General features: G+C 39.6%; 1 protein-coding gene across 1 annotated transcript in view; it reads left to right on the top strand.

Annotated features, from left to right (window-relative positions):
• Nucleotides 1–17,078, top strand: part of Smpx (small muscle protein X-linked) — a 22,746-nt gene extending 5,668 nt beyond the window's left edge. The window contains exons 3-4 of the mRNA XM_052744853.1: nucleotides 11,476–11,562; nucleotides 16,943–17,078. Of these exons, the coding sequence (XP_052600813.1) occupies nucleotides 11,476–11,562; nucleotides 16,943–17,077 (222 nt within the window). The 3' untranslated portion in view covers nucleotide 17,078. The remainder of the gene's footprint in view (nucleotides 1–11,475; nucleotides 11,563–16,942) is intronic.

Here is a 17,078-nt window from a genome sequence, read left to right as displayed (position 1 = left end):
TTCTGAATGCTGCAGAGCACTCAGTGGCTCCTGAGTATTGTAATTCTGACGCACTAAACACAGCATAAACACAATGACAAATGGCTGACTGAGCTTTGGAGTGCTCTGTGAACCTTCGGCCAGGCTGTGAACATGCTGTTGAAGGTTTGAGAAATCCTAGTACACAGCAGTGGTGAAGGGTGTTGGAGAGACAGATCTTTACTTGTCATGACTAATGCATACCCTTAAATTGATGGCGTTCTTAAGTGGTAGGACATATACCAGTCTCTGGAAACCTGTCACTGAGCAAGCCCAAGGAGGGGCCTATGCATTTGGCAAGGATTTCCTTCCACATGTTGACAGTCGGCATTCTGGTATCTCTATCTAGTGAGTCTCTGATGTACTCTGACAAAACAGTGCCCACTGCCATTATTTTGTCACCTGGATCTGTGAACCTTGAGCCTTGAATCTTCTCTTTTACATGATATTCAAATAGTAGCATGGACTCTGAAACAGACTGCAGTCTTGAATCCATCTTGTGCTGGTGCAGAAAGGTGGAAAAGGACTTCCTGCTGTTTTACCCCTCTAGACCTCCATCTCCAAACCTGTGGAATGGAGGTAATAGCAGTTCTGTTTACAAATTAACAAATGAGACCCCCAAAATAGCATAGTAAGCTATCATTGGAGATCAGCCATTATTCTATTTATGATCACAAGGGTAGTTTATGTCAGAGTTGTGACTGCTGCACTCCAAGCTCTGAGTGCTAAACAGAAAATTTCCTTTTTATTTTTTAAAACACTATCAAGCTGCTTTTTCATCCCTTCCTTTTAAAGCTGAAAGTGTATTGATTTTTCTTCCTTAGTGCCCTCTGGCTCACACAAATCTCCACTGAAAATTCACCAGCATTTTATTTACTAAATTTGACCTTGATGTATTTTAAGGTCTGCAATATTTAAAAAGCTGCTATTGACCATTCTCAATAGCTGTTATTATGCTGTATTACAAAAAATCCATCCACTTTACCAACAAGGGCAATCAGTGGTTCCTTATGGATGTGGTGTTGTCTCTTTCAATATATTTGATGTTTCACCGAAAGACCTATTTAATGCATTTTCAAATGAAATATTTTTTTGTTGTGGCTAGTGTCAGCACTATCTGATATTTTCCTATCATCCTTACATTAACCTTAAACAGGGCACATTAAACAAAATATGAAAGTTGTGACACAATACTAAACAGTTCATAGTAGGAACATTAGATTATGATTTTCTCTGGAGCAAACACAAAATCTGATGAGAGAATACTCCGATTGTGTAAATATCATAGGATGCTCTTAAATGGTCTAATTAACACACTTTAGTCACTTCAATTTTTTTTAAAAAAATTATCTTTTTGTGTGTGGATGTTTTGCCTGGATGTATGTATGTGCACCACCTGTGCCTGGTGCCCAGTGCCCACAGAAGCCTGAAGAGGGAGTCAGATCCACCATGTGAGTACTGGGAATGGAACCTGGGTCCTCTGAAAGAGCAGCCAGTGTTCTTAACCTCTGACTCATCTTTCCAGTCTATAATCACTTGTTTTACTAGACTCTTATCTACAGTTCTATTCAACTGCCATTTTCAGGGGGGCACAGTATGTGCCAGGAGTATTGTACACAACAATGAGTTGATAACTCATCTCTGTTCTTGATAAGCTCATAGCCTGCAGTACTTAATACCTACATGACTTTGGGCAAATACTTTATCTTCTCTGTCCTCCATCTTTGATCTGTTAATGGAATTAGTAGCAGGACAAGTTTCATAGTGTTTCTGCAAGTATGAAATGAATTTAATACATGTAGATGCTAGGTCAGTGTCCAAATGATAGTAATTACTTAATAAATGGCTGTTACCACCCATTGATCAGTCATCAGTTACAAATATCCGTGACTTTAAGCATCCTTAATTTACTTTTCTGTAAAAATTGGGACAAACACTACTATGTAACAGGACTGTTATAATGAATAAACTAGATAGTTCATCACAAATCTCTAGTTCCTGATACACAGTACACACACCCCTTAAAAGATGAGTCTTCTGCCTATGCAATGCAAGGAACTCCATTTCCCCCATGTACCAAAGTAACATGGAAGATAGATAGACTAGGCTCATCTTTACAGATGGTAGATAGCTGTCTTTCATATTTGCTGAAGATGACCATTATTCCCCACTGCATTAAGTCTCAGCTAATGGCATAAAAACATTCTGAAGGAGCCAGTTTACTTTTCCCCAGACTAGAGAGAGCTCTTTAAGCTTCTTGTAAAGTTTTATATCAGATGTTGACAAGACATTTTCTGGAAAGAACCAGTTAGACTGTAAATATGTTAGACTTTGAATTGTTTGGTCTGCTTCAACTGTCATCTCTGCTATTATTTTCTGAAGTAATCACAAAGCCATAAGTGAATGAATGTGCCTGTTTCCTAATGGCTTGTTTAAAATTTAAAATTTAGGTGGTGGGTTGCATTTGTCCTGTGGATTGCAACTTGACAATTCCATTGTTGATTATAATAGAGCTGCAACCAAGGCGACATCAGCACACTCTGTACACTGAAGGGATGTGACATGACAGGTGGCAGGGAAAGTTAGAACTGCTGAGAAATCTAATGCCATCAGCCATCTGTGCAGTAGCTTTCTCTAATGAGACCAAGTGATACCAGCCATTGGCTGTATCTTCTGGCCCTTCTGAGCACACCAATTTTGGGAGTCTTCACAGGCCTCTCAGGGCCTCAGCTCACATACAACCAGTCATCTCTGGGTTGACACTGATCCATTCTTTCTGGTATTTGTCCTGTCTCTTGAGATCTAAGAGCATCATGACTGACTAGACAAGAGTCTTATACCCTAGTTGTGGCTGTGCTATGTGATTTGACTAAAACAGTCCTCATGATTTGTAAATAGAAGATGTTGTATCAAATGACCTTTAAAGCCCTGACCAGCTTCTAATAGCCTGTGCATCTCCTGAGAATAGCTTCTAGGGCTTAATTTTTGTATAACAAAAATAGTTACAGTGTAGTGTAACTTTCATACATTGCAAGTTAGGATTGGAAAAATTAACTGATGTACCTAGGAGTACCTAGGACTGAGTCAGGTGACTCAGTCATTCACTGTGATCCTAAAATGCACTGTTCTGTGGTTTTATTGCTAACTCCACCCATCCTTGATATAGAGGTGAATGGCTGTGGACCATCTCAAGGGAAACCACAAGTGCCAAGTCCACCTGAGATGCAATATCTTTTCATGGATGACTTGTGTTTTCCTCTTAAAGAATTCACCCAACGTTCATAAATGTCTTTTGAATGAAGATGCTGATAACCACTTAAAGTCATATTAAAAGCAAGTTGGTTTGAAGTGAAAAGCACAAAGCAAAATAATTCCATGATGAATGTGGTCTTGAAATATAAGCAAGTACGGCCACTGTATTATCTCTGGCTTAACTGACTTAATCAAGCTTTGTGTGATCCTAAATCTAACTCATTTATCACACATTCAAAGGAATGATTATCTGAGCCTTGCATTGTTAGGGAGTGTGTGGTTTCTTATTATGGGAAAGTTTCCCTTGCTACACAATACACATGCAGAATGGAATATTTCCGTACCACACAGTTTAGTACTTACTTTATCCACCCGTTATCAGTGCTCTTCTACTCTCCATAGCCCAGGGCATAAAGGCTCCATGGAAGCAGAAAGCAGCTTCCATCAAAGCAAAGGCGGTATACAGACAGGTTTTATGGACTGTTTATCCTGGGTTGGATTTCAGGTTTAAAAAAAGGATTCCAAGTGTATGACAGTCCTTACTACAAAGGAGCAGACTACCATCCTGTGTGGCTGGTCAGCTAATCATTGATTAAGCTAAAAATCCTAACAATGACACATACTTTCTTTCATATTTTATTTAAATTAAAACAGAATGTTAACATTCATTTGATGTTTGTTTTCCTATAGAGGCAAGACCTTTTCTTTGATCATAGGTCTACTGTTTCTTTCTGACATAAACTACTCAAACGCACTATTTATGATTTCCAATGCTGGTTTCTTTACAGTGTAGCAAGAACTTGAATATAGCAGTTTAACTCTCAAGTAGATTTGGTGTTACTCCAGCCAATGCTCTCTGATGCTTTGATGAAGGCTCCAACATTGTGACATGAGGCAAGCAGTCATACCCTGACAAGATGTCGTGCTTTTAATGCTGACATTTACAAGTACTTCAGAAATATAACCTGCCCCCCAACCAATTATGCACATTGTCTTAAAAGCTGTACAGTACATTCTTGAAACCTGCTTTACCACAGATGACAAGATTATAGTTGAGTCATTCAGGAAATTGAAGAGAACAAAAAATGTTGAGAACAGAGTGTTTGGGGGGAGACCTTGCAGAATGAAACATCATGGGTGAAGAAGAGTGACTGCGTGGGAGTTTCTCAAAACTGTTGAGTGGGAAAGTTTGGTGTTTTGAATCAATTCCACATTTCAGGTACTCCTGGGTCTTTATGCATTCTACTGCTGTAGAATCTTATTTCAAAAATGAATCATCTATCTCGTAGTTGATAGAGGTGTGTGCTCTTCTGTACCTCTTATTATAGGCTAATATATCAAAAAAAATCTCATTTTCTAGTCTAAAAGCACACTTCTTTCTGCAAATCTTCAGTAAAGATACTCTAAATCTCAAAATGCCATGTTGTACTTCATTCAGAGAAGGACAAGGCCCAAGAACAAGACAGAGCAGAAAGAAATTCTGAAACATACAAACCTACAGGCTTTCCTGTCTACCACAGGAGAATGGCACACAGGAGGCCATCGATACTGGCAGACGTGCTGTGACATTTGAAAACAGAAGATATCATCAGTGGGTGTGGGAGTCCTTGCAAACACACAGTGTTCAGATAAATCACAGTAGTTTCTGTAAAAAAGAGCTAGTGAGTGGGGACAAGAAAAAAGGAGAGAATAGATCAGTAGCTGTGGAATGAGGTTTAGTAAGAATTGCCAGAACCCAGTGAGCAGCAGCTATCAAAATCTAACCCTTTGGGGAAAGATGTCATCCCACTGTAAGCCATAGAGTAGTGACTCACGGGGGAATATTGTTTCCAGAATCATACTGGCTCAAAGCCTAGAGCCAAGGAAGGAGAACAATACAAATAATTAAGGGAGTGGTGGAATTAACTTACAGGGAATTCTTTCTACTTTTCTTCACCTAGTGAGATCAAGAGCAGTATTAATTTCACATCAGATAGGTCTTCTAACAGGAAACATTATCCTGCTCTAGCCAAAGATGACCTGTTATATTTTTTTCCATTTCCAATTTAGAGAATGTAACAAATTATGTATAGCTTGGGAAGGTGATGAACCAGGTCTGCTGCATCTGGGGCATATTTCAAGATATCTAACATGCATAAACTTCAAACAGGAACAAGAAATAAGAGTAGCAAGCTTTGAGGTGGTGGTGAACGACTTTAGTCCCAGCACTTGGGAAGCAGAAGCAGGGGAATCTCTGAGTTTGAGGCCAACCTGGCCTGTAGAATGGTCTGTAGAGCAAGTTTCAGCATAGCCAGGACTATAAAGAGAAATCCTGACTCAAAAAACAAGAACAAACAAACAAAAAATGAAATATGAGTTGAATTGCAAAAGGAAACAAAAATCCCAAGGATTTTTGTATTTATAGAGATTGTATATAGATTCAAATCTTAATATTGATTCTAGGTCATTCATGTCAAGCACTTTCTGTGTTTTTTGTTCTACTATAAAAAAGTATAGCTAGCCAGGTGGTTGTGGTGCATGCCTTTAATTATAGCACACGGGAGGTAGAGGCAGGCAGATCTCTGAATTCAAGGCCAGCCTAGTCTACAGAGTGAGTTCCAGGACAACCAGGACTACAGAGAAACCCTGCTTTGAAAAACAAACAAACAAAACAAAAGTATAGCTTACAGTGGCAGCATGGATCTGGACATCATTATGGTCCCAGGTGACAGCACAGGTCACCCACATCAATGTTCCCTCCCCTCCGTGGCAGCATTGCCCACAGATGTCAACATGGCTTCAGGTTGCAGCACAGACCACAGACATCTTGTGACCTTTGGTAGTAGCATGGATCATAGACATCAACACAGACCTGGCCACAGTAAGACCGGGGGTCCATGGTCCTGCTGTAGCTGGGGTCTGTGTTGATATCCTTGGCCTGTGTTATCACTGAAGGCCAAGCAAATGTCTGTGATCTATGCTGCAGCCTAAAGCCATATTGATTGTCCATGGTCCCTTGCTGCATCTGAAAGCCTTGTCTGGGTCTGTGGCCCTGCTGCAACCGGGAGCCCTGTTTGTGATCTGTGCTGACACCAGAAATTATGTGGAGGCCATGATCCATGCTCCTGTGAACCATAAACAGCAGATTAGCTGCTTTGGCAGTGATATTGATGACTGCAGGTGCACAGTTGAGAAAGAGGGACATGGAAGACTTCTGTGACAACCCCTACTTCCACCCCAACCTCCCCCAACAAAAAAAGATATAGTAATGCCTAAACAAGAAGCTATAGAAGAGAACTCTTAAAAACTGTGATAGAATGCTAAATGTTTTCCTCCACAATAGATGACTTCCAGCAGGTGTGCAAGAGGGGAAGGATTCAGTTCTATTTAAGGGGCATGCTCCAGTGAGTATCTAGCTAACACAAATTGGACTTTTTTTTTTGGCTGGGGGAAGGTCGCAAGGGTGGGGGAGTGAACAGGGAAGGACTGGGAAGCAAATGTGATAGGGATGTATGATGTGAAATCCCCAAAGAATCAGTAAAAATACTATGTTGGAAAAAAATAAAGTTAAAAAAGTATAGCTTGCATTATACATAATTTGAATAGCAAGTACCACACTCAGACTGCAAATAGATGCTGTGGGATGTCTTTCTGTACACTGTGAATATATGTTACTCACACTGGCTTATAAATAAAGCTGCACTGGCCTATGGCAGGGCAGAATGGAGCCAGGCAGGAAATCCAAGAGAGATAGAGAGAGAATAAAGGCGGGGTTAGGGAGACTCAGTGAGCTGCTGCTAGGAGAAACAAGATGTGAGAGAACAGATAATGCCACGAAGCCACATGGCAAAACAGAGATTAATAGGAATGGGTTGAGAAAGAATAATGGGCTAATTTAAGTGTAAGAGCTAGTTAGTAATAAGCCTGAGCTACTGGCCGAGCATTTGTAATTAATATTAAACCTCTGAGTTAATTATTTAGGAAGCAGCTGCTGGATATTTGGTAGTTGATGGTGGGACAGATACTTCTGCCTACAGATGGAAGTACTGAGTGATTGAAAAGGTTTTTTTATTTATATTCAGACATAGAGCAAGGCAGTGAAAAGGCAAAAATACGACTCAATTTTCTGGGAAGAAAAACTGATCTACAGGTCTACATTTTCCCACCAAATTCAAGTTATAAGGATTTTTTCTTATGGCTATAATGTAGCCTATAATTTGTCACTCAAATATCACTGCCCTACAATTATAATAATGAAGCCTTGCTAATTATCTTATTACTAGTATAGTGTATAACACATTTGACAAAGCACTGCTCTTATACACCCTTACTGATGCACTGTAATGCTTGGACGCTCAACATGGTTTCAGGCTGCTTTTGTTCCCATCAATATTTGCTGTTCTAAAAACCCATTTAGGCTCCTGATTTCTTGAGTGATGCCTTCAAGAAGAAAAAGTGTCATGTCATTGAGTTAATGGCTCATTTTTCAATGTAGTTTTTGTTTGGCATCTATTCCAAAAGTATGCATTTTGTGTTCTTTTTCAAAGGTTACTCTCAAAGTATAAGTCTGCGATTTTAGAGCTGGTTAGAACCAACTTTAGCCAAAGTAAAAGAACTCTTGGGAGACTGGATTGGTAGAGCAGAAGGTTAACTATAAAAGTTTGATTTGGAAATGTAGCCTTTGTTTGTTGTACTGTTTATGTGACCTTGATCATAAACTCTAAACTCTTTGAGGTTTAATCTGTTTATCAGTCAAACAAAGATGATGATCTTAACTTCACAAGACTGAATGTTGTGAAGAGAAGGTTATGAACCATCCTTTTCTACCTATTTTGCATTTTTCTTTTTGTTAGGTAATATGTGTTTTAATTTTTTGAACTTAAAATACAATTACATAATTTCTCTCCTTTCCTTTCCTCTCTCCAATCCTTGCTCCCTCTCAAATCCATGGCCCCGTTCCTTTAATTGTATAAATATAGTTTGTTGAGTCCAGTTTAGTGTTACTTGTATGTATATAATTTCAGGGCTGACCAGTTGCTATCACATAACCAATTAGGGAGATCATTCTTAGGGAAGACTATTTTTCCCACTCTCAACATTCCTTAGTTGCCTGTAGTTCTTTGTCTAGGGATGGGACTTCATGAGCTTTCCCCTTCCAATGTTAGCATGTCTATTGGTATTGTCCTTGTTTAGGTCTTTAGGCAGCCATATTACTGAGGTATCCTGGATGAAGCTTCCCTGTCATTTCTAGGAGACATAACCTAACAGCAGAATTCCTGGTCCTTTCTTCACTCTCTTCTGTGATATGGTCTGAGCCTTATGTGCAGGAGTTGTACTGTAGATGTATCCATAAGAGCTGGACACCCTATGCTCAGCTGTTCTCTGCATTTTGACTAGTTGTGGTTTTCTGTAATATTCTCTATCTGTAGCAAAGAGAAGTTTCTTTGATGAATACTATTTTTCATTTTAGATGTCCTTACATTGCTTTACTTGAAGGAAGGGTTCCATGGTTAAGAGGCTTAAAAATCATGAAGTAGCCCATTATTTCTACTATAAATGGGGATAATGAGACACAAAACAGCTGTCATTTTTTCACTTAGAAAGAGTATATAGCAACTACCAGCTCTCCTTCAATCTTATAAACCACCTATGGAGAGGCTACAAGAGGTTCTAAGATTAATCTTCAAATAAGAAAATGTTGTTGCCCCAAAACATGAACTATAATATTGTAAGGATCACCTTTGCATGTTTCCTTACTGAAAACTACATTTGATTATAAAGCATAATCTTGATTAAATGGCTTAAAACCCAAGTCTTTTAGAAACAGTATTTTAACCCAAATTCACTACTAGGAAAGTACTTACCACAGATTCATAATAAATGGGTTGAATGAGGTGCTCTAAATAATCTTCTTCTTCAGGAGAGGGGAGGTCAGGGTCTTTCTTTGTAGCCCAGGATAGCCCCAAACTCACAATCCTTTTGCCTCAGCCACCAAGTACTGGGATTTCACTGGGATTTCAGGTGTGTGGCACTGCATGAGGTTCTAACTGAATTTTTTTTTTGTTTTTTTTGAGACAGGGTTTCTCTGTGTAGCTTTGCGCCTTTCCTGGAACTCACTCTGTAGCCCAGGCTGGCCTCGAACTCACAGAGATCTGCCTGGCTCTGCCTCCCGAGTGCTGGGATTAAAGGCGTGCGCCATCACCACCAGGCATGAATTTTTAATTAATCTTCTCTCAAATAGTCATTGAATTGACCCTTTTCTTCTATCATCCAAATTGTAGTAGAGGAAATAGTCTGTAGTCTATTGGTCCAATATCATCTCTGAATCTGTTTGGTCTTATTTCAAGCCTCTATGTATGTCATTCAGTCTAAATATTGTCAAATGTGAAATACTAGTAATTTATTCAGTCTTGACTCTTTGTGGTGCTGTATCTGGGAGTTTCATGTGATCTAAGTGGACACTCTATCACCAAGACACATCCCTAGTGAATAGCATTATTATTATTTTTTTTTTTTTTTTGGTTTTTTGAGACAGGGTTTCTCTTTGTAGCTTTGTGCCTTTCCTGGAACTCATTTGGTAGCCCAGGCTGGCCTCGAACTCACAGAGATCCGTCTGGCTCTGCCTCCCGAGTGCTGGGATTAAAGGCGTGCGCCACCACCATCCGGCTGAATAGCATTATTTTATGTCCTCCTAAGAAATGAAGTAATTACGCCAATTAAAATCATAAGAGGTGACCTGGAGAGATGATGCCTTCTTGAAATTCCAGTTATTGGGGAAACTGAAGCAGAAGGACCACTTGAGCTTGAGGCTAGCCTGGGCAACATAATAAGATCATGATCTTATGAGATTTGTGAAATTTTACTCCATATTTTTCAGAACATAAGCTCTATCTTTCCCTCCATCTTATGTGTCTCTGTTATGATACATGCTGATGAAAAATACTTCTTGGAATCAAAATGATGTATCTTTGATGCTATTTGCTGCCAATACTCTGAAACTTGTTTCCTTTCTGTGGGATCAGCATTATTCTAGCACAAAGGAGGCTTTTCAAGCCTGCTCTCCTTTGATGCAAAATGTCGACCTGCCATGTTGTGTGAACAGTGCCACTGGCTATTTCCTGTGTTATGGGTTAATCATTACCCTGGCAACAGAGCATAAACCAGGTGGCTCCAAATGGACTTCTTAATTTCATTTGGTGTGGTACCTAAATCATCTACTCTGTGTCACAAGTTAACAAAACATTTTGCTCCTTTTGCTTAGGCATCATTTTCACTCATATCAAAATGGAATTTCACCTTTTTAAAGCCCATATATCCAATTACTTATAAGGCAACATTTTATCTTCAGAGGAAAAATGCATTCTCGTTTTAAAAACTGTTTAACGTATGTTTTATTTGAGCAGTACTACTGTTTGAATACATTATGGTAAGTATTAAACATTTTCACCTCTTGATGTCTGTAGAAATATGGGTGAAATTTAAATTTGCATATTATCTTCTCAAGTTCAAATTACTGTGTCAACATATTCTTACATATTTTAGTGTTTGAAGTATTTCATGTTTACAAGAAGGTATTTTATGCTTGCCACTGAAGGAGATTAATATTTCATCTTAATAGAGGACAATAATTGAATTTTTATTAAAAAAGGAAATTGATTTTATAGCACTGTCCTTTTTCCTTACTGTCCCACACATGATAGTGTTGGGGAGAAGATAGAAGAATGTCGACTCAGAGAGCTGAGGTGATGCTAGAACAGTGCCAGGATGCTACAGGAAGGGGGTGACAATTTGGGAAGTGTGGAAGCACCCTCATCATTGTACATATGGAAGAAACTGATGGAGAACGAAATGTGGTATAACTTCTGTGGATGCTCTTTCCTCCTTTCCTATCATTATGTGTTCCTTCCTCTTCACGGAAAGGGGAAAATAATATGCACCAGAGGAGGGCAACGGCCAGAACGAACTGTCTTCAAAAATTCTTCCATCCAATAAAGAATTATAAAATCACTGCACAGACCTAAGGATGAATACCAGGAATGTGTAATAAATGGAAGTGAAATTTTCCTATGCATATTTTTTGTGCTGTTGTTACAGCAATTTTTCTTAGATAAAAAGCTTTGAAGATGTAGTTTTCAGAAGCATTGTCCTCATGATGATTGCTGTCTTAGAATGTCACTGCAATTTCTTACTATTCTTAAGCTAAATTTACCCTGTTTTCTCTTTTAGGCAAATATCAATATTCCAATGGGAGCCTTTCGCCCAGGAGCTGGACAGCCTCCCAAAAGGAAAGAGAGTACTCCTCAAGCAGAGGAGGTGAGGAAGAGAGCTAACAGAGATAAGCAAGGCCTGCTCCCTCCACAGTCTTCCTGGAGGCAAGGTTTCTCAGTTAGCAGGGAAATTCTGTGCTTCCCTTCCATTTCAGCCAGTGTTAAGTGTCTGCCAAAGTTGCTTGACTTCCAGTTGTCAGCTGAATTTGTGCACAGGTGCTTTGGGGTTAGCGCTAGCCACTTGTTTGGTAAGTTTTTACTCAGGGTCTATGATTAAACTGAGCAAGCTGTATGTGGTGCTGCTTCTGATGGGAGATTAACCTCAATTAAGAGCTCAGTAAGTAAGCGCATTCCATTACTTTCAGATTCAAACAGTCATCTTGATCTTCCTTTAAAAAGAAGGCTTTCTGAAAGAGGCTATCTGGTCTCCCTCCCTGTATTTACCTATTCTTTACTCCCTGTCCAATTGAAATCCCTTGCTAAAATAGAGATGGAAATGAAGAAATGTAGCAAGCAGAAACAAATGCCCTCCTCAGGCGTATTGACTTGCGTGTGACTTTTCTGCTGATTCTGAGGGAGCTGGGATTAAAGTTTTAGAACATTTCATTAACACAAAAATCAGCCCATTTTAAAAGGTAAGGATTTTTATGGCTTCTATATTTGGCCCACTATCTCAAACTTTCCTTAAACGACCTTGGTCCTGGATCTAACCTTTTCATCGGTGCACTTTCCTCATCATGATCCTAGTTCCTTGGCTTTAGCCTCAGATCAAGAGATTTTTTTTGAGAGGAGGAAGTGTAGTATTTGAATAGTATCACCAAATTTTGGAATTTCAGCTACTAATTCTTCTGTCTGGGACTTGGATCAAGTAGATGAATTTGTGTTAGCCAAGCAGGATCTCCTCCATCCCTCAGAGGGTTGCCGTCAGGAAGGAATAAATGGAATAATGGACATGGTATAGTCTGGTAGGTATGTGATAAATAACCAGTTCTTCAGAAATTGCCCTGATTATCCAATTTTTGTGAAAGACTCCAGGCTCTGAAGGGGAGTTTGAAGGGATGGCCATGGGACTCTGTCCTCACCTCCATTTATTTACCATTGTGTTATTCTTCCTCATCTTCCTCTTAAGCTGTATCTGTCACTATGACAGATAGTCAGAAGGTAGCTTAGTCCTCTTTTCTTGTGAAATTGGCTGATATAACAGTGGTGTGGGACTCACTTCTTCTTTTCTCTCTGTTGGGCAGGCAGCCTTGGGTTCTTCCCTATACATGAGTATCTTGCTTACGAGGCTTAGGGAAGACCCTTTCTATCACTCTTTTCTTGTCCCTAGCCTGCTGGTTTGGACATACTGTAAAAAACTACCAAGGACCTATATCACTTGGATTGTGACAATATATTTTCCGACCACTCATGTATTCAAATGGCTAATTGATATTTCTCATAGGGTAGAGAGAGTGAGATATCCACAGAGATCCTGAGCCCCTAGGGATGGTCTATACATTGTGACACTCCTTGTTCTTGGGGTTCATTGGGTTGAGCAGAGAGCTAAGGCTGTTCCTTACCCAATACAAACAGATAGGGACTCTTAGGGCTTGTGGGGTTTGAGGGAGGAAGTGACATCATGGTTCAAACTCTGTTTTGGGCCTCAGAGTAAATTTCCCAGAGAAACATCACAAGGGGAGTCATTGAGTGGTTTGTCTTAGCTACAAGGTGCATTAAATAGGATTTTTGTGGGTTGGCTTGAGGCCCTAGTCACCTTCTGTGGCATAGTTTGAATGAGGAAGTTGAATGTAAATTCAGAATAACTTCCACATCCACATTCATTACTGTAATCTGTATTTGCAAACTAAGAATTGCTTACATTCATAGAGTTCAGATTTGTTGCCAAGCCCCATGCTAACAGAATTTGAGTAATAACGTGTGATTTGTAGCGCACCATCAATAACCAGAACAGCTCACCTCCGTCCTAGCCAGGTTAGACCCCCAGGTAAACTCAGAAGGTTTTTTGATCTTGACATTCTCTCAGAAGTGAACAAATGGATGTATCCCAGCAGAAAAAGAGCCTGAGTCATTGGCTCTCTGACAAGGTGTGTGACCACTGGCTGTCTCTTGTGTACCTGGGGCTTCTGAGCAGCTCTTTGCTTCGCCTACAGACATGGACTGTACCTTCCCGATTTGGCTTGTTAGACATAGGCATGCACCAGGTACAGGGGACTTCTATCCACATCCTTTTGCATTAGAAAAGCAGTTGCTTGTTTGAAGTAACCTGAGGGTCCTTATCAGCCATTTCTAAGCCTCCAAACCACTCTTTAACTAAAATATCATTATTCTTAATACACTACATAATAATACATTGGGACTTTCTTTTGAATATTTCCTTTTCATCTGTCCCTTCACAAGATGCAAACACATTATTTAATTCTAGTCCAGTCATTTCTTAGTTGCGAGGCTTTGGGCAATTTTTTATTTTTGTTTTTTAGCTTTTCCATATCTTAGTCTCAATGGTGAGGCAGGGATAAAAGCAGATCTGTAGAGCTAGTATGAGAATTAAATGATTTAGCACATGTATCTTAGAACAGCTAGTAGTATTTGCTGATGTCAGTGAGTTTTTGGTTTTGAACATGAATAAGTAGGTCAAACTCTATTGCCTTGTATAAGAGCCTGGGGAAAAACTCAGTCGGGTATCTGGTAGCAAAGATCATGAAGATGAGGTAGCTTAGAAATGCTTCACCACACTGCAAAGTTTGGCAAATTCTCTGTGATTCCCAAGGCAGGCATTTCCCTTCACAGAATTGTCACTGAAGTGGGGAATGATGCTAGGCTTGGTAAGGTTTCCCTCACATTCTCTTCATTTACACTGAAGAATAAATAGCCTCTAGTTCCCTGCTGAGTTGGGATATCTATGAAAAGGGCTATCCTCCATTATTCAAGTCAAACCCTCTTTATTCATGCTTTAGTTTACTGTAATTCTTATAATAACTAATTCACAGAAGCAGAGGAATCTGATTTCCATTTTTTTAAAAAGGTAGTAGAACTTCAGTGTAAAAATGTGCCCTGCTTCCTCAACAATATCATACTACCAAATTATTAAACATAGTGACAGTCTCCATTATATGCCACCTTACTAAATCAAATGCCAAGTCTTGTTTTGATAAGAAAATGAAAAAGAAACCAGTCCATTGAGGTCTTAATAACATGATAGGAAGATGTCTAGCATTAAATATTACCATTATTAATCTGTGCAAGTTCACCTTATAAATCTGCCCCCAGACACATAAGTGTAGATGTTGGCTGTATGTGTTCAATGTGCCGTCCCTGGAAGTGATTCACCTGGGAACTTGCCAGAAGGATCTAGAAACATTTTTCTCTTCATGCTTCTTTATTAAGATCTACCCACCTCCAACTGTGGGAGCATTTATAAGTGCTGAAACATTTTTCATTTCATTGCTACATATATTTAAGAAGAAGCAACACTTACAGCCTTGTTAAAAATTCCTTCTTGAAAGCCCAGCAAAGAACATTCTGGAATACCTGGTTCTTCAAATGGGTGTTTTACCATTTTAATGACCTTTTCTGTATCTACACTTACAAATGATGAATATGTTTGCATGGAGAAAAGAAGCCAGGCTTATGGCTCTGTACATAGACCTAAGGAAACAATATCTTCCAAGGATTTGCAACAGATACATCCTCATTGAGTTACTTAATCATTTAGTGTGGGTGGCACATTAGCTATTTAGTCAGCACTGTACCAGCTTCACAGAAAGTAACTACAGGAAGTCCCATTAGCCCTTACAAGAGGAATAACACCTCAGTCTCTTATGCCTACTCATCCTCCCCAATAAACAATTTAAAAACATATCTACAAGGGACATATTTACCTAGAGATTTGTCAGAGTTTGGGGAAGCTTGAGTATATTATTCCTCTAGGTGCTAAACAATTTGAGAAGGAGACACAGGCAGGCACCAGACCTGGACTAACAGCATTAGCTTTAACACTGTCCTTCACAGGAAGCAAATGTGCAGTTTCTTATCTCTGACATGTACACACACACACACACACACACACACACACACACACACACACACACATTGGTTTACCCAATCCTTGGTTAAGCAGATGGAGCTATAACAGTTTTGCACTGGGAACTATGTCAGTTTGAGTCCTCTAAGAAACAGGTATTTAAGGTACAGAGTATTTATTGGGAAAAACACTTATAAGGAAAGATAGGAGAGAGCTACGGGAGAGATGCTGAGACACAGATGCAGGGGAAGAAGAGGGAGGGGCTTGGTGGAAGAAACCCAGACCTCAATGTGACTCTAAGGCCAACCCTCCAACCTAAATTTCTCCTGGGAGGAGTCCCTGTCTACCAGGTATGGGATCACCTTAGGAATGCTGCTGTACTCAGTCATTTGTTACCAGTGGGTATAGTAAATATGACCTCTGCATGGTGATGGATGGATTTTAGTGACAATGAGTTAAGGCAGTCACTCAGTTTCCCCTGAAGTAATCTGATCCAAGTAATGACATCCTGGCTGTTAGGGTGATCAAATGTCCTCCAATATCTTCCTTTCAGGTAAGTAGGAAGAACAGACTAGCATGCAATTTTCTTCTCTAGTAACTAGATGGAGCTACACACAGCAACTGATCTTAATGTTTTATAGTCCTTTTCTGTTTGTGCTGGGTGCATGCACATGGAGGTGTGGGTTGATTATGGGATTAACTAGTTAAACAAAAATCATCAAGTATACATTCAAGCTTCTGTGAATCAGGCACTAGAGGAGCCACACACAAAAAGAAAAGGCTGTGTGTCCCTCCCTAAAGCTGAGATTCTGTTAATGATAAGCAATTTAAACTACTTAAAGCAGTGGACAAAGGTTGGCCTCTGTCATTCCCTCACATCAAAGATGTTTCCTTTATGTCCTTCTGGGTTTGTTTATGTTTCCCAAAGGAACCATAGGACAAAAGGCTGACAACTACCGTGCTCTGAACAAATATTTGCAAACTCCTGGACTAATTGGGGCTAGCTGTGCAGTGATGCTTTACAGTTTTCTGCCATCAGTTAGCTGATAATGGTATGATACTCAATCAAAGTCAGTCACTTTTAGAATATGCTTTTGTGAGAAACACAGCTCCTTCTAACTGTTGGCAGTATTTATTAGTTACCAGACACTGAACTGTTGCCTAATGTGTCCTAAGTCATATGGACAGGACGTTTTCCCTTACCACATTATTTTACATTCCTGTACAAATTTCAGGGAATTTTGTTGAAACTCTAAGGCTATATAACTAGAGGAGAAGTCACCATGCTAGAGTCACACTCTGATTTTCTTTCTTTCACATTTGCTTTCCTGCTCTGTGCCATGAACCAGAGTTGAAATATCCTTGTTTTTGGTGAGTTGAATTTCTTCTCCTTTCTTTTCAGGGGGCTCCTCCTGCTTCAGAGGAAGAGAAGAAGCCAATTCCCGGAGCAAAGAAACTTCCAGGACCTGCTGTCAACCTACTGGAGATCCAGAATGTTAAAAGTGAACTGAAATATGTCCCCAAAACGGAACATTAGT

Source organism: Peromyscus californicus, unplaced genomic scaffold (assembly GCF_007827085.1).
Source record: "Peromyscus californicus insignis strain IS unplaced genomic scaffold, ASM782708v3 Scaffold_10__1_contigs__length_136768540, whole genome shotgun sequence".
Taxonomy (NCBI): Eukaryota; Metazoa; Chordata; class Mammalia; order Rodentia; family Cricetidae; genus Peromyscus; species Peromyscus californicus.
Note: the sequence above shows the minus strand (reverse complement) of the source record. Positions and strands in the feature narration are given on the sequence as shown.